This window comes from Ailuropoda melanoleuca, chromosome 6 (assembly GCF_002007445.2).
Source record: "Ailuropoda melanoleuca isolate Jingjing chromosome 6, ASM200744v2, whole genome shotgun sequence".
NCBI lineage: Eukaryota > Metazoa > Chordata > Mammalia > Carnivora > Ursidae > Ailuropoda > Ailuropoda melanoleuca.
Genome location: NC_048223.1, coordinates 113,881,444 through 113,899,760, shown reverse-complemented (window position 1 = coordinate 113,899,760; position 18,317 = coordinate 113,881,444). Strand labels below are relative to the sequence as shown.

General features: G+C 43.7%; 1 protein-coding gene across 6 annotated transcripts in view; it reads left to right on the top strand.

Moving 5' to 3' along the window:
* Positions 1-18,317, top strand: part of ABLIM1 (actin binding LIM protein 1) — an 89,659-nt gene that overhangs the window by 35,401 nt on the left and 35,941 nt on the right. For all 6 annotated transcript variants that reach the window (XM_034663318.1, XM_034663320.1, XM_034663319.1 and 3 more), the window contains exons 4-6: positions 11,424-11,501; positions 12,252-12,407; positions 16,035-16,070. In XM_034663318.1, the coding sequence (XP_034519209.1) occupies positions 11,424-11,501; positions 12,252-12,407; positions 16,035-16,070 (270 nt within the window). The remainder of the gene's footprint in view (positions 1-11,423; positions 11,502-12,251; positions 12,408-16,034; positions 16,071-18,317) is intronic.

The window sequence follows — 18,317 nt, the reverse complement described above, 5'->3', positions numbered from 1 at the left end:
ATTTCAGGATGGTTTTGGTCTCTATTTCAGCATAACAGCTTCAGCTTGAGCATGTGTGTATAGCCCTCAAGCCCAGCCACCGGGCAGGTGCACACTGGAACAGTCACCCATGTTGGGCACGAGCGTGTGAGATTTTGGAGGAACTATGGGTGCTTTGGAAATGAACTATCTTTATAAAATCCTCGAACCTTAAAGATAGTAGTTATTGTCACTTTATCATAAGAATGTAAACTTCATAGCATAGCTTGGGGATGCTGCCCAGAAACCACCCAAGTAGCTAGTGGCTTATACTATCTCTACAGTGTTGCTTTCAGTGTTTTGAATAATTGTGTTCACTTCATCCCTGATGAAGTCTTTTAGGAGATGAGGAGAAAATGCTAATGAGACCAGACTGCATGGCATGTATGTCTTTTCTCTGTAAGGATTGCTTGAGTTTGCAGATAGTATGACTAAAATGGTATTTAAAAAAGAAAGAAAAAAAACCATTCTTGATTGCATCTTGATAGAACTCTCTGGAAAAGCTTGTGAAAACAACCAGTGAAATACTTGTACTCTTTCTGGCCAAGAAGAGCTGTTAGCTTTTCTTCCTTTAGTAAAGTTTTCCAGAAAATTCCAAAACTTTTCTCCTAAAGCCAACATTCAACCACTTGGGAGGTCAGGCCAGCCCTCAGCTTGCTCACCTTTGGGAAGCCCAGTAGTGCGTAGGGTGGAGCACTCCAGAGGGGAAGAGGTTCCAGTGTGTCCTGAGTGTGGTATGTGCTGACGTTGGTGGGGCTTCAAGGGGAATCGATTTTTGAATAAGGGAATAAACGTTGTGCTCTCTTAAGGGTGTGTCTACAGATCATAGACCTTAAGCCAAGACTTCCAAGCCTTTCACGGGATATCACATCAGTGCAGTTACCATAGCAAAATGAAAATGTTTTAAGAATCTTTCTGCAACCCCACTGAGTAATCCACATTCTTGGTATTTAAGAACTCACAGACCATTTGTGATGATAGATTCTTAGGGACATCTCTCAGTGGCTTCCCTGGCTTCTTACTCTTCATATATAAAAATGTCTAAGCCGAAATAAATGGAAGGGAATCATGGGGGGTTAGAATGTAGGTAAATAAACTGTAACTGGAATACCGGTAAATATGCTTTTACATGTGGGCCCTCAAACACAGGCACACATACACACATACACACACATACACACACAAACACACACCAACTTTATATAAAGCGATGCCCCTTGACAGTTACTATCAAATTCATTTTCCCAAAGGTTTTGTTTTGTTGTATGGTGTTTCTAAATTGAGGATATTTCTTTGTTCATTCTTCCCTTTTTTCATGTTTTATGGCAGCTGCCAAACACGCATCGTTCTTCATCCGATTTCTTTTATCCCAAAAGTCTGATTCGACGCGCAGGCCGGTCTCCGTCTCTGCAGGTTGGCGCTGTGTCTAGGCTGAGGCTTCGAGCCGCTGTCCATCCTGGCCCCAGGCTTCTGTCGCTTATCCTCCTCATGCTGCTTTTCCCACATAACTTCTCTGGCTCCTGCAGAGGCAGACGCTTTTTCTCACCCCACAGAGTGCATCTCACCTTCTGATTCTGGCTGTTTTCTTTTCTGGGTATTGTTTCCATGTAGAGTACTGGCTAAAGCGTTACCTTCATTCAAGCGAGCACATTAGAAGCCCCCCTTTTGGTCCTGTATTTACACATTGGTTCATTGAACAAATATTTGCCGGGCACCCAGGTATAGTGAGTGCTAGGCTGGCTACTCTAGACCTAGACCAGCAGGGAAGACAGATAAATAAGAGATAAATAATTATAAAGTGGTGTAGAAACGTATCACATAGCTCTGGGAACGTTGGATGAGAGAAAGGGTCTCAGGGGGCACTTCCTGGGGAAAGTGGCCTTTGAGTTGAATTGTGGAGGTCCGTTGAGATGAGCACACGTGGAGATGACGAGAAAGGGGTGGGGCTGGTGAGCAGAAGAGCTGCAGCATGGAGCCAGGGGACACAGTGCTTGGGGAGGGAGTGGTTTGGCTCAAGAAAGCAATAGTGAAGTGAGAAAGGAAATGAGAGCCAGGCACTACTTTGCAGACTCCAGGGGACTGAAATATACTCTCATGTGCTCTCCCTAAGAATCCCGTGAAGTAGCTGTCCTTGCCCCCATTTTACAGGTGGAGAGACTGAGACCCATCACAGTTAAGTAATTTCCCCAGAGCTAGCCCACCGGTAAGTGGAGGAGCGAAGCTTGGAAGCCAGGTCTCTGAGTCCCTGACTCGTGCTCTTTCCACTACACCACAGGGGGACTTAGGAAGACAGAGGGGAGCACTGCATACTGGCTAAGTCTGATGTGTTTGAGAAAGAGAGCAGCATGACCTGTAGGACTGTCCAGAAGCCAGGAGAGGCCTCAGCCAGCTCTCCAGATGAGCAGTGAAGCAGGAGTTTGGGCTCCTGGTGCGGACTTGACCTTTTTCAGGAGTCTCTGAGAATCAGTTGAAACCTGTTAAATTATAATAACTTTCCACAGCCCTATCTTGGCCCAGAGGAAACCCATTCTTTTTTAGCTCTGCTCACAATTTGAGATTACATGACACTGTAGTCTGGGCTCTGTGCGTGCACCTTTTGTCTGTGCCGGCCAGGACAGCGCCAGGGCTGAGGACAGTTGCTGAGTGTACATTTATTACAACTTCACCTTCTTTCTTTACATGGTTTGGAAGAGAGTTGGAGGTATATACATTTAGAGCAGAAAGAAACCTTTTAGACATCAACCCCCAAAGTTTCTTCATCTATAGAATGAGGTCAGCCCACGGCACTCCCCAGGCATCCGCCGCAAGACTTCATTGCAGATTCCAGGCCTTGGGTGCGTTGTGTTGGCCCACGATACTGGGTCACACTCCCAACTTGCATTTGTCATTATGATCTTCATTCTGTCCCAGAGCTCTTTCAGCTCCAGTGGTGGAGTTTTCACATGCAGTGAAATTATAGTCTCGTGAATCCAGTGGAACAGCCAAAGATGGTCCCCACTGCAAATGAGTGTTGTTCAGAATTCAGACCTCTATTCAGCAAGAAGTTGCTTTTTCAATAGTTTTTGGGTCCTTTTCCCAAAAGTATACTTTATAACTCAAATAGTATTCTCTTTTGTTAGCCTGAGGCTATGGCCAACTGTTGCATTTTCCTGACTTGAACAAAAACACCGTCATCAAGTGTGAGATTCTTTGGTTTGGTCCAGACCCTTAAGTTTAAAAGATGGAGAGCCTCTCCTTTAAAAGGAAAGAGAGCTCTGTTTTTAATAACACTCTCTTCCTATCCTGGTTCAGAAGGGACATCTGATTCCCATTATCCAGCCGTAAATATCAATGAAGTCAACCTCAGCTCCGTCACAGAAAGTTGTAAACAGCTTGGGACCTGGCAGAGAAACAGGCCATTTGACAAGGTCTTCCTTCACCCATTGGCCATTGAGGAACAGCTCACCGGAACTTTTAAGAAGCCTGGAAACGCCAAGGCAATTCTCAAGTCACACAGATATGTTGATCATTCAGATGCCTTACACCAGCCGCTCGTTTCACCAGATAATATGAAACCCTTTTAGTTATTAGGCAAACCAGCTGTACTCGCAGGGACATTCAGCCCTCTGTGCCCCAGAAGTAAGCCCTGGTTTTGTCGTGGAGGAAACTGATAGGAGGAAAGTCATTTTTTAATTTATATTCTGCAGTTTGCTCCTTTTTTCCTCAGGTTGAGACACAGGTAAAAGAAGATGATGAAGTAGAATTACCTAAGAAAAACATATTCCGTTTTACTTGCTTGGAAAAGTTTTAATGAATAGTGAATTTTGTCTGTAGGTAAAACTCAGTACTGAACATTTGAAATTTCTGCTGTAATTCATTATAGACAAAGCAGATGATATTCCCAGGACCAAGTTTGTTACAATCCACAGTGGATCACTTGCTGTATTCTAAAAAGGAGCTTCTCTGATGTGCCTTTGGAGGCTAAAGCATGAATGGGCAGCCATACAAAATGGGCATGAGATCTTTTTTTTCTTTTGAAACTAACATTCACCGTAATAGCGTATGCGTTTGCAAACCTATAATATACCAAACATATACCGTGTGTATATTTTTTAAGAGCTGATTAGAGGCTTTGTGTATGTCTCGAACAAGGAGATAATGTTGATTATTGTTTTATTAACATCACTACAATACATACTGCTTTATTCTAGGCTTTCACTTTTTTTAATATTTTTTTCTTTTTGGTGTGTTTTTATCATTCATCAGGATGTATAGGGGTTAAGATTTATACTGGAAAGACATTGAGGCTTTTGGCCAGAGTAAAGGCCGATGGCATTTGTGAAACTCTCCAGAGAAGGGACAGTGTGCCCATGAGCCCCTCCTGCTTCCTCTGAAACATAAAACTCGTAAGGAGTTAATTTCACCCTTTCTTGACTTAGCAGTGAACATGCAATGTATGCAGATTTTAAAAGTATTCCTTCTTCTGCAGCTATTATCACCACCTTGTCTAGTGAACTTCAACAAAAACCCAAGGCAGGTACTGTCAATCTCAGCAGCACTTTCCTATAAGGTGTCGATCACCTTATATGGGTAGTTGTCCCCTAGGGGTTCATCAGCTTTTTCCCATCTGGTTGCCAGTTGCCTGTAGTTCTCTCCCTTCTTAGAGCATGGCTTTGGAGGAATGCAGATTAGATGGGTAGTTGTCGCACCCCTGCTCCTGCTGAAAGGGGGGAGGGCGGGGGCAGCAGAGTGCTCTCCAGCAATCCCCGGCCAAGAAGGGACCCCATGTGCCCAGTGGCCCATAGTGAAAGTAAATGGAAAACGTGATTTCTCTGCTTATTCACCAGGCAGAGCTCTGGTAAGTGTTTTAATGGTCAGTATCTGAAGAAGGATGAGTGCTGTGGGGAAGCATGAAAAGATGTCTTCAGTGTAATTCTCACTTTGTGACTGTGCCTTCTGGATGGGAGGACGGATGGACCAAGTCAAGGCGTAGAGGAAAACTCAGCTGTAAGGTAGTTAGAGGGCTTTCCAAAGATTTCATGCAGAAAACAAAGAGACGTGTATTTTCAAGCAACTACTGTACGTGATCAAATGTCATTTTTTCTCCTCCTTCTTGAAACAAACTACTTGTCTTCGGTGAGACTTCTCCTTGTTGATTTTTTTTTTTTTTTGGAGAGAAATAAAAAACCTTTTTGAAATCAGAAGTGGGTACACGAACATGTGCTGGGGAAATAAATGTAGGTCACATGGACCGCTGGATGAGGGAGTGAACGAGGACAACCACATGCAATCCAAGGTTCTTCGTGAAGCTCCTTTCCTCCTGTTGCCAAAATAAGGATTAGATTCTTTGCCTAATTGTATTAGCAAAATACTTTGAGAGATCACAGCCAGTCTGTAATCCTTTCTGTATCTACTGTGCCTTCTCCACCCTTGCCCTGCCGTTTTTTGTGGGGTTTTTTTGGCCAAAGATGGCACTAAAAAATAGAACTGAATTTTCCAACTGTGCTTTCAAGTTGGGTTTTTCCATAAGGCATGAGGGAAAGGGACTTAAAGGAAAATAAGTAAATTGCATCTGCTTCTAATAACAGATCCTGTTTCCTTTCTCTGTAGAACAGAAGTGGGCATACCTTTGAGGATAAATATTAGAAATTATCTTCATTTATAATACAGCTGACCCTTGAACAATTTGAATTGTGTGGGTCCACTCATACACTTTTTTCTTATAAATACACTGCAGTACTATAAATCTATTTTTCTTCCTTAGAATTTCTTAATTACATTTCTTTTCTCTAACTTTCTTATAAGAATATTATGTGATACATACAACATACAAAATATGTGTTATTCAACTATTTATATTATCAGTAAGGCTTCCAGTTCAACCGTAGGGTAATGGTAATTGAATTACATTAGAATTTCTTAATTACATTTCTTTTCTCTAACTTTCTTATAAGAATATTATGTGATACATACAACATACAAAATATGTGTTATTCAACTATTTATATTATCAGTAAGGCTTCCAGTTCAACCGTAGGGTAATGGTAATTGAATTACATTAGAATTTCTTAATTACATTTCTTTTCTCTAACTTTCTTATAAGAATATTATGTGATACATACAACATACAAAATATGTGTTATTCAACTATTTATATTATCAGTAAGGCTTCCAGTTCAACCGTAGGGTAATGGTAATTGAATTACATTAGAATTTCTTAATTACATTTCTTTTCTCTAACTTTCTTATAAGAATATTATGTGATACATACAACATACAAAATATGTGTTATTCAACTATTTATATTATCAGTAAGGCTTCCAGTTCAACCGTAGGGTAATGGTAATTGAATTACATTAGAATTTCTTAATTACATTTCTTTTCTCTAACTTTCTTATAAGAATATTATGTGATACATACAACATACAAAATATGTGTTATTCAACTATTTATATTATCAGTAAGGCTTCCAGTTCAACCGTAGGGTAATGGTAATTGAGTTTTGGGGGGAGTCAAAAGTTATGTGTGGATTTTCTACTGCACAGTGGGTCAGTGTTTCTCACCTTGGCATTGTACAAGGGTCAACTGTATAAGCAAGAGAGTAATTTTGTTCATCCTAACTCTCACAGAGGCTCACAAAGGCTGCTGACCCATTGGGTTATTGAACTGAATTAGTAAACTGGGGCAGTGTTGTTAACTTGGATATCAGAATGGGTTGAAATCGTAATGTAGGTTAAATAATTGCATATAAGGATCATCTGTGGACATGTGAATCGTCTGTAAAACATTGTTCTAGCCCAGCAAGGTGACACTAGAGTTAAGTTCATGGTAAAGAAGAAAGTCAGTGGGATTTGAAAGAGGGAAAGCATGGCAGTAAGTTGTTGCTTTTCAGGTTAAGTGAGTTTCAACTGGAGTGGATTTGAGCTGCTGTATTGGACGACGGCTGTGTGCCTCTTGAAGCATCTTGGCCCGCAGAGACCCTCAGCAAGTTATTTATTAATGGGGCGGGGGATACAGCCAGAAGAATAAAAGGATTTCTTTTAGTAGTAAAGTTGTTCATTTAGAATTCCACATTTTTAGAATTCGAGATATTTTGAATTGAAATGTAAAATTCCAAATACTTGAGAGTAAAATACCCAAACTAATATTTGAGTTTTAAGAAGTAATCTTATTATCTTCGTGAAGGAGGGACCTCTGACCTCCACAGGGTGAGCACACACACTTCGGGAGCCGCTGGGACTGTGGCAGAAAAGCAAGCCATCTGTGCGTGGTGTTGGAGCTTGAGCGGGGGGAGGAGGCAGCGCCCCGGGAGCCGTTTCGGCAGTGAGTCCGGCTTGTGCAAGGTCTTTGCCATCCCACGTGGGAAGGGCATAGATTAGCAAAGCCAGGACCTAAGCAGGAAGTCACCGTCTCGGGCGGATCCAGAGTCACTTAACAGGGCTCTCGAAAAGGGGAAGGGCATTAGGCAATCTGACTGGTGCCCCATAGGCTGTGATAAATGACTTCACGTATCTGAGGTCTGCTGGGAAGGCACGCCAGTGCAGTAGCTGTAGAGAATTCTAAGGACATCTCGTCCAGGGAGCTCGCGTCTGAAAGGACTCCTCTGCCGTGAAGAGCAAAACAGAGGCAGTGCTCTCCTTCACTCTGTGAGATTAACAGACGAAGAAAGCCAGTCTAAGGTCCATCGTCTGGAAAATGCTGCAAATGGGTAGGTGCCCTGTGCGAGGCAAGGTGCTTGAAGCTTTATTGGTGTTGTTTCCTTTGTCCCTATGAACTAGGTGTCAGTGCCCTCTGCTCCATTCTAGAAATGAGAAGTTGAAACTCAAAAAAGGGAGAGAGACAGCAAGAAAGGAGAGAAAAAGAAAAACTCATAGAACGTCACGCAACTAGGAGAACTAGGATTTGAACTAAATCACTTGACTCCAAATCTGGCCTTCTAACCCCCCTCTATTATATGACACAGAGTCGTGTGTTATCCCACTGTTTCATTTTAGACAGGAAAACAGAAAAAGAAGGGCCATTGTAAGAAAATGAGCAAGGATGTAACTCAACCCATAAGCAAGATGCCTACGGAAGTAGATTTTAAGTAAGGTTAGGAGACCAGCATGAAGCAAAAGCAAGCAACAGTAAATGCAGTGCAATAAAGAGCGACTTCTGAGTCTCCGAGAGACATCTTGAGCATTTCCCAGCTGAATGGTCTGCAGGTGCTCCCGGCAGACTGATCTCTCCGCGAGAGCCAGAGCATCGTCGGATTTGGTGACCAGCTGATGTGACTTTGAGCACAGTCTGACTGTAAAAATCCAAAATATTTATTCTGGAATCAGAGAACCTGGGGCAGTTGTATGCAAAGTGGAGGTGGTTCAGATCTGAAAACCTTGAAGAACGAAATGGGACTGGCAAGATCTCGGATCGTCGGATAACTGTTAGCACCCTGAGCTCTGCCGGAGCCGTGCTGTGCGTGAGCCAAGCTGGAAGCTTCAGAGCGAGCCTATGGGACTCACAGATCCTCCCCCGTGGTGAAGAAGGGGGGTAGAGGGGGCCTGAATGGAAACAGGCTGGTTCAGCCCAGGGACCTTTTGCTTCCATGGAGTTCCTCATTCCTGGAAGAGAGCATGACAGACCCCATCCCAGGCAAGTGTGCCCGTGGCTCTCCAGCTACGTTCCGATCCGCATGCGCAGCACACGAGGGAACAGAATACCTCAGAGGCATCCCCAGCTGCATCATTACAGGCAAGGTGGAAAGTATCCCGGACCCTATCTGGCAAAAATAGGATGAGTGACAGGGGATAGACCCCAGGGCTCAGTGTGTTCTCTGGCTCTTCACACGATGTCCTAGCTGCCTGTAATGAAAACGGCTTCCTCATAGCAACGTCCGTACCTGAAGACGTCTGCCTGTCCTGCACCCCCTCTCGGGCCCCACCCCACCACGGAGCCACGCAGGCTTCTCCTGGAGCTTTGAACACTCTTTCCTGCTAGTTGATCTCAAATGTTTTCTTCTGTTTTCACCTCATCTGCCCCATCGCCATGTTGATGAGAGAGAGATGGTCACGTGTACCTTACGATATGGGGGAGATTTTAGAGCAGGGCTAAGAGCTTGGGCTACAGCTCCAGGGTGTCTGACTTCACATCCTGACGTGAGTGCTGTGTGGCTGACAGCCTGCACCCTTCTTCCTCGTCTGTAAGACCGGTGATAACAACCCAGCTGAAAGGGTTCTTGAGGGGACGAAAGTGAGATCAAGCCCGGGAGATGCTCCACTCAGAGCCTGCCACGGAGCGGGCAGACGACCAACGTTGGCTGCCGCTCGTACTCTTGCGTTGTAACTTGCCTGGGTTCGTTTTGATACTGGGTTGGTGCATATTCACTCCTGGCCTCTTGAGGCTGAAGGACCACCTGTAGTTAGTCGTTACCCACAGAGAAGCAGATTGACTCCACTTCTTAGGGGTGGCATCCCTTTTTAAAGGAGGACCACACCGTGGTTGTGTCGCTTCTCTATTTTGACTGGAAACAGCTCAAGGAATTAGACTTCAGGAGTAGAGTTATTATGTGAATCCTTCCTTTCCCAGTAGATACAGAATTGAGAATTTTCTCATATTGGGATACGTATGTGATTGGAGAATTTAAGTCTAGGAGGGAAGTACTTGTATGTGGCAGGTGTTGGGGAAGGGGGACCAGCAGCGACGAGCCTGCCACCCCTCCACTGTGCACAATGTGACTTCTCTAGCCCCCTCCCCCTGGTATCTCAAAGACACGAGAACGGTACATCACGGCCCTCCAGTGAATTCTCTGTTAGAGCAAGTCTAATCTCTCTAATCACTGTCTGACTTGGACTGGCCAGGTGGGTTTGCTGTCAGGATTTCAGACGTGAATGACATAGTGGTGCAACATCCTGATTTTTAGGAGGTTTTTGGCTCTGTTATAGTCACTGTCAAGCTGCCATATATCAGTAGAAACAGTACCAAAGAGGAAAGATCCAATTTCTCACCTAGAACTACACATTTTCTCTCCAGGAAATATCCGTACAGAGCGGAGCAAGTCTTTCAAGACTAGGTCTTTGGTTTTCTTGGCAGAATTTTCCAGAACGTGCCAGGCAGAGCGGGAAGCAATTAACCCTCCTACTACTATCACCACCACTCACTCTCAGGGTCCTCTAAGCAAGTATTATAAAGTCCAGTTTCTTTTATCTTTCCTAGCAGCTGACCGGTAACCTTACTTCAGTGACTCTGTGTGGTTAGGCTCACGTCATGTAATTAACACGAGCCAGGTATCCACAAACTGAGTGTTTACGAATAATAAATCCTAGCTCATTCCCTCAGCAAATATTATTTATGACTTCTGTGTACCTGTGCAAAACAGTGGGCATACACAAGTGGTGAAAAATTCTGTGAGGGCAGAGATGGTAACTGAAGTTAGTGAGGGAGATAGGATGCCAAAAACAAAACAAAACAAAACAAAAAAACCCCAATACACATGGAATTACAAATTTTATTCATGAAGGAAAACTAAGAATGACACTGAGAGAAAATAAGGGTAACCATTCTGGATTGAAAGATCAGGGAGGGCTTCTTTGAGGTGATGACATTTAAAGCCAAGACTGAAGGAGGAAAAAAAAATCAAGTAAAATCGAGGATCAGTGCATTTCAGGCAGAGGGAACAGGGAGGATAAGAAGCCTGAAGCAGAGATGTGTGCCACGTTCCATGAGTGATTGGGAAGTAAGTGAGAGGTTGGGAGAGGAGAGCCGGATCAAAGCCCTGAGTCTCTGGAAGTTGTGATTTTAAGTGGTCGCTGAAGCCAAAAGCAGGTAGTGACCAAATTCTCTTTGGGGTTGCCTGGGTGGGTGGCTTAGTTGGTTAGGGGTCTGACTCTTGATTTTGGTTCAGGTCATGATCTCAGGGTCCTGGGATCGAGCCTTGAGTGCCGCTCTGTGCTCAGTGCAGCGTCCTTGTTCCTCTCCCTCTGTTCCTCCACCCACTCACCCTCTCGCTCTCTCTCAAATAAATAAATAAAATCTTAAAAAAAAAAAATCTCTCTCTGGTCACTGGGTACCAAGTGGATTTGAAGAGGGCAAGAATGGAGGCAGGAAACCATGAGGCAAGGTCATTGCCAGAGTCCAGTTGAGCGGAGCTGGAGATGGGGTCTGCGGCTGTGGCCACAGAGGTGGAGGGAAATGTGCATGAAGGCCGAGCCAGAAGGTCTTGGAGAAGAAGAGAAAGAGAAGGTGAAAAGAAAAGTCCCCAAATGCATTTTCCAGGCTGATTGCACAGCTGGTTCTCCTTTACCTTTCTTGCTAGGTTGTATTTTCCCTTACTCAGAAAAGTCACAAATCTTTTTTTACCAGCTTAGTTTTTGGTAAACGCTAGGGACTCAGGCCAGTCTTGATTCTGAAGCCATGGTCTGAAATCTTACAAGGCACTGTTCATTTTACAGCCAACCAGGTCTTCCTCTGAAAGCATCTATTCGAGACCAGGCTCCAGCATCCCGGGTTCCCCAGGTCATACTATCTATGTAAGTATTTACTTCTGGAAAAGACCCTTCCGGGACAGGTAAAGTAGCAGCGTATAATAGTGGGATGGGTATTCCAAAATGGAATAATCGAAACGATTTCTATTTCTATTATGAGATCCAGTTTTCCTGGCCGAAGATCAGCCTTCTCAATCATGTTTTCCTTCGGGTGAATAAATTTATATACAAATGTGACCATCAAGGTCAATGACCCATAAAATGCAGTAATACCATGTAGGACTTTAAAAATTGCTGTGGATAACTTGGATATAGATACCTGGGGACTAATTATACATTTCATAATGCTGATACCAAGTATTCTTAAATTCTGCCACAAAGATATTTAAATATTTAGTTTATCAAATACGCAGTTCTTGTTTTTAGCCTTCTGGGAGGATTTCNGGGGGGTTTTTTTTTTTTTTTTTTTTTTTTTTTTTGACAATCTGGTTGAGCTTTTCCATCTGTGTAATAAATTTAGGGGAATTATCCTGAAGGTTTACAGGTTTTTCTACTTGGTTTATTCTACACAGACTTTTTCCTAAGCTTTTGATGACTTTTTTTTAAACATGATTAATATATGGTATAAACAGGCAACTTTCTAAAGCGAAATGCTTTGGGTTTTAAAACTAAGCAAAATGTTTTGGATTTTGTTTAAGATTTTCACCATTCGAGCAGGACATGAAATGTACTAACAGTAGTTCCCCAAAGAAATGAGACTGAAGAGTAATTTTGTTTTCTGTTTGACTTTGCCAGGCAAAAGTGGACAATGAAATCCTGGATTATAAGGATTTAGCAGCTATTCCCAAGGTCAAGGCAATTTATGATATTGAACGTCCAGATCTTATTACCTATGAGCCTTTCTACAGTTCGGGCTATGATGACAAACAGGAGAGGCAGAGCCTGGGAGAGGTAATACATTCTAGAAGCTGTGCATTATACAACTTCTCTTTCATCATATGTATAAGAATAACTGATTGGAATTAAAATAAGTCAGAGGGTCTGACTTATTTTGATTTCCTACTATTTTCAGGCTTCCATACCAGTGCTTTGAGGTACTCAAAAACCTATCACACCATCCCTGGCCTCGGGAGGTTACAGAGGGGTGGGAGAACAGAGCAGCCAGAGGAAACATGGGGGAAGGATGAATGAGTGCTGGTACCAGGTTGTGGGATAGCAGAGCAGACATACTGGGAAGGAAGTCAAAGTTGTCAGGGGAGATTCTGTGAGCTGGGCAGAGGGAGTGAGGGAGAATCTTCTGGGTCTTTGTCTGGGGACAAGCTGAAGTATAGTCATGGGATCATGAGGAAGAGAACATACACCCTCAATTAGGGCAGCTGCTGTATGCAGCATCTTACGATAGAATGTGCAGGACAGAAACAGCACAGAGATGGAGACCACGGCGTGGCACTGTGATGGGAGGCGGGGTTCTGGAATGAAATGACCCGGGCTCAACCTGGGGACTCCACATGCTGCTTTTATGACTTTGGCCATGTGGCAACCATTCTGACCCTAGTTTCTTCATCTGTAACCCAGGATGACAGAATCTACCTCATGGATGTTAGTAAGGATTAAATGAACTGTCTATTAAAGGTTGATAAATATAGAATATCTAGATAATGTATTATCTATTAAAACTAAATCTGCATAAACTAATCTATTAAAGCAATTAGCAGAGAGTCAGACTCGTGAATGTTTGGCAAATGACAGCTGCTACTGTGGTCATTCATTCCCTGTCCTCTTCGAGCTTATTAATGCTCTCCCAACATTAATGTCTCAGAGGATGGAGCACAGCCTCTCAGCTCCTTGGGGTCCTCCCCGCCCCTTCCCAGGAATGGGGATTCCCTACCTGGGGGTTCGGGTCTGTTTTCCCCTTGCCTGTTCAACTCACTTAAAACTTCTTTTCCCTTTTATTTTTAAAACTGGAATTCTCTATAGACTGATTTGAGTCCAGTCGGAGAGATGTTACCCCAAGTATTGGGCTGAAATCAGCTGTTCAATCCGAGGTTAAAACAGACTGTAAGCTACCTAACACATCCACACAGTGGCTTGAGATCTTAGATGAAAAAAGCCATGAAAACATGGTGATTCTGTTTAATTTGTTCTCAGTAATATATGTGTATATGATATGTTTTATAGTTATGTTTTTATTTATTCATAATTGTAATATATGTTGTTCTTTTTATTTACTTATTTTTCAATTTGGGTTTTACTCCGGAGCGTAGCTGTGTATTGAAATGGCCCATTACGGGCGCCTGGGTGGCTCAGTCGTTAAGAGTCAGCCTTTAGCTCAGGGCGTGATTCCGGCGTTCTGGGATTGAGCCCCGCATAGGGCTCCTCCGTTGGGAGCCTGCTTCTTCCTCTCCCACTCCCCCTGCTTGTGTTCCCTCTCTCGCTGGGTGTCTCTCTTTCTGTCAAATAAATAAATAAAAATCTTTAAAAAAAGAAAAAAAGAGAAAGAAAGAAAGAAAGAAAGAAAGAAAGAAAGAAAGAAAGAAAGAAAGAAAAAGAAAAAAATGGCCCATTGGACAGGAAGTGAGATCCATTTTCATGTGGTGCCCCCTAGTGGTCATATGGATGTAACTGCAGCTCCTCAAACGTGGGTTGTTTGGCCTGGGTTGTTGAGTTGCCCCTGGGCCCTGCCTGGAGAGTTGCATAGGAAATAAAGGAGTAAGGACGGTTCCAGAACAGGGTGCACAGGGCCTGGTCCTAGAGCAAGTAGATGAGAATTTGCTAATATTCAACTCATACAAGCAAGGGGGAGGAGAGTTGTTTTATGGTGTTTTAGGTTTGGGGGTATGTGTCTGTTTCCCAGTGGCTCCGTTTTGAGCAATAAAACATCAGGCACTCTAGAGTTTGGGCTTTGAAGTGAACGTTTCAGCATTTAGAGTCAGACTCATATATACTAACCACACAACTTTGGAAAAAATACATATTTCAATCTCCTTATCTGTAAACTCAAGATAGTAATATCTACCTCAGGTTTTCTGTGAAGATTAAGTGAAATATTTAGATGAGGGCAGTACCTGGCACATAAGTGCTGGGCAAACTGCTGGCCGCCCTGGTGGTCAGCATCATTACCGTCAGAACCTGCAGTGGTGACCTGTGGGTTTCTCGGAGCACAGAGCCTCGATGGGAGGATGCCCCCAGGTCAGAAATCAGACATATCTGCCATCTCTCCCCCAACACACGAATCTTGCAACTTAGAAAACTTCACATGCCGTTTGATTGTTTCTTTACTTATTAACGCTTTTTCCAAAGAATCTAGAGATTGCCAGTTTAGAAACACTGGACGAATAAACTTGATGTTCTGTGTAGCCATTCGTGCCTTCGGAAGGCATGAGTAGGGTGGTTACAGAGGCCTGTTGTCAGCAGGGTCAGGCCTGGCTCCCGCCTTCCAGGAGCCTGTCTTCACCCAGCTAAGATCCCCCCCTCCCCAGAGACAGGCTGTAGCTGCTGCTGAGACCGTGGGGCTTGAGGAATGTGCAGTGACAGAGAGCCTGGTAGCTTCTTGTGACCTTGGGGTCAAGGGCAAATGGGAATGCTGGGAAATCTACCACTGGCCTGGCTGTGTTCTTCAGGATGCTTTGTTTGCATTTCATTTCTGGTTGAGTGCTTTTTGCATTTTAATTGTAAACCTTTCATTCATTCATTGAGGAAATATTTGTTGGGCACCTTCTAGGTGCCAGGAGCTGCTGTGGTCGCTGGGAATGCTTAGCTGTAAGGAAGCAGAGTTCTTGCCCTTATGGAGCTTGCAGTGGAATGTGGGAGACAGACCGTAAACAGATACATGATGCACTTTTGCAGGGCATAGTGCTAGCGGGAAAACGGAGCAGAGTAAGGAGAAAGCACGTGGGGCTAGGTCTCTGTGTACCACATGTGAGTAGAGACCTCACTGAGGAAGAGGAGTAAGCCCGGCAGGTGTCTTGAGTGAAAGGTGCTGCTGGCAGAGGGCACAGCAAATGCAAAGGCCCTGAGGTGAGAGAGGGTTTGATCTGTTCATTGCCCCCAAGGATGCCTTTGTGCCTGGAAGGGTGGAAGCCAGAAGGTGAATGGTGGTGATGTTGGCAAGCCCACCAGGGCAGGATGCCACAGACCTGGTCATCACTGGCCTATGTCAGGCAGCAAACGATCTTATGTGATTGCCCTGATTATAATTGAGTCAACGACCATGTTTACAAAATTCGGTGCTTCAGTAGACACCGTGACTCATAGTAGTAAACTGGGCATAGTTTGAGCATAGAGGGAAAAATAGTTCCAATTTGTCTAACTTAAGCATCTCAAAGTATGACAGCGTATTTCTCAAAACCCACAGTTCTTAGGCGGGGACATGCTCCAGGCTCCCAGGAGCTTGGTTGTCGTGTTCCTATCTGAGCTCCACACTCAACTTACCGAATCAGAAGATGGGGGTGGACGAGGGGAGCGGGCATCAGAAGATGGGAGGGGACGAGGGGATGTGGCGTACTGTTTCCAGGGGATGCTAAGTAAACTGATAACAAATCAATATTCACTGTGATTTGCAATTCTCTTTTATTCTAGTCTCCAAGGACTTTGTCTCCTACTCCATCAGCAGAAGTAAGTGCCATTGTTGAACATTATAATGGGTGGGATTCGGAAGTTACTTGGACTTTTCCTACACTGGAGTTTTTAAAGAAGGACATTGAACAAAACAACCACCACAAAAAAAAAAAGCTGCGTGCAAAATTAAGTTGAATGTAGGATTACTGGACTGATCTACTCTAAGATCAGTGTTTTTCCAAATGAGACTGGGGGTAAAAGCAGCCGTACAGTATTCTGAGCTTATGCCTCTAAGTGCCCGGTAAGGGTTTGCAGGGAGTGAGGCCCTCTCCCCTCATTCATATTGAATTATCTGAATCCCAACATACTGGATTCTCTGAAATGGCCTGCAGGGGTCAGAGAGTACTCTGTGAGTAGACCCATCTTCGGGGGAGAGCACTCCTTTTACTCTCGAATCAATAGTCTTGTCCCGCTTGTCAGGGTAAAGAAATCTCACAGTGGCTTTTATCCAGTACACCAGGCCTGCTGTTCCCTTGGGAATAACTCCTATGTGGATCACTTCGAGCCATTAGTGATTATTCCGTAGTGAGCCATGGGTCCCACATCGATCCACACACACTCCTTCCACTCGACAGCATTCAAAACCAAAGACAGATTATTCTCACAACCATTTTAGTTAGGGTTCTTCAGGAAGCTGATACTGACCTACAGAATCGACAGCTCCTTCACACTGTCCCTCCTGGTGTCACTTTTGCCCCACCCCCACACTGACCGCCAACTTGGAGAGCAGAGGCCTTAGAAGTACTTTCCATGGTCTTTCCTTATTTTTCCCCTTGGGGGATGGGGGGCTTCGAGGCTAGTGGCCTAAGCTCAGGCTTACCCAGATCTGAGTGTGGTTCAGCACCAAGGTCTGACCCAGCACTTTGTTCATTTTAGCCGCTTCAGATAACAATAACCAAGGGATTGTATATTTAGCTAGCTTCTTACTTTTTTGCGTTTCCTTATGTATCCAGTGAGCGACTCCTCAGGTGTTAGGTCTACCCTCATCTAAAAAATAATAATAAAAATAAAAACTAAGGGGCGCCTGGGTGGCTCAGTCGGTTAAGTATCAGCCTTCTGGTTTGGGCTCAGGTCACGATCTCACAGTTGTGAGATAGAGCCCTGCATTGGGCTCTGTGTTGAGCATGGAGTCAGCTTCACATTCTCTCTCCCTCCCTCTCTCTCTCTTTCTAATAAATAAATAAAAATGAAATTAAAAAAAAAAATCAGTAAGTCTTATCTTAAAGCCAAGCAACTTTCTGGATACTCTACGTAAAACTGGATTGATCTTAGATAATGATCATGATTTAACACAGTAAAAACTCTGTAGTATTCTGATGGTTTATGACTGAGGGCTGTGAAAAATGAATTTCTGTTAGTATTCTCATCACAACAGAAGTTCATGAAGCGTTAACTTCTATTACTGACCAGTTGCAAAGTTGGAGCACATTGTTTGGGGACTTGTTGTTTTTAATTTGTTGTTCTGGGCAACTAGGATCAAACCAACGTTTCCATGCCATTTGCTCTCAAATTTCACACCGTCATGGTTCCTGAGGTTTTAATTTAGGCATTTTCCATATAGTCTTTCAAACTTGTATTTCTGTTGTAGCAACAGAAACTTCGTAAGACAACTGATTCCTAAAATGTAGAACATTCCTTTCTTTCCTTTTCATTGTTTGAACAGTTTTATATTGTGTTTGTGTATGATTTTTTTGTACTTAATACCTAACCTGCTTGTTTCTGGATTTGGACATACTGGGCATGCTATTGGTGGTATTGTATTCCATTGAATTGATACACCTAATTAACTTCATCATTCCCCGATTTGTTGAGAAAGTTTTATCTTTATAAATGGTGGGATTCTAAATATCTTTGAGCGAATTTTCCCACTTGGAGATCACTTTTTATTTTTTCCGGGATATGTTTCTCAAAGTGGGAAGTAGAATTTCCTGGGTTTGGGGCCACCACCAGCTTGTTCTCCAGGAAAATCAACTTAAGATGTCACCAGATCAGTGTTATGGACAGTGTGGGTTGGCAGCCAGAACAAAGGGTCAGATTAGAGCCAGGAGGCCGGTTCTGAAGCAGGGTCTGCCTGTACAAGCTACACACCTGCACATGGGTCTCTGACCTGCTCCGAGACATCCTGCATCTGTGGAGAAGGGAGGTCTGCACCCTGTGCTCTACCTTCGTTATTATGCAAGTTGGATGAAACGATGGACATACTGTGTAGAACTGAAAAGCATCATATCAGTGTGCCTGTCGGGG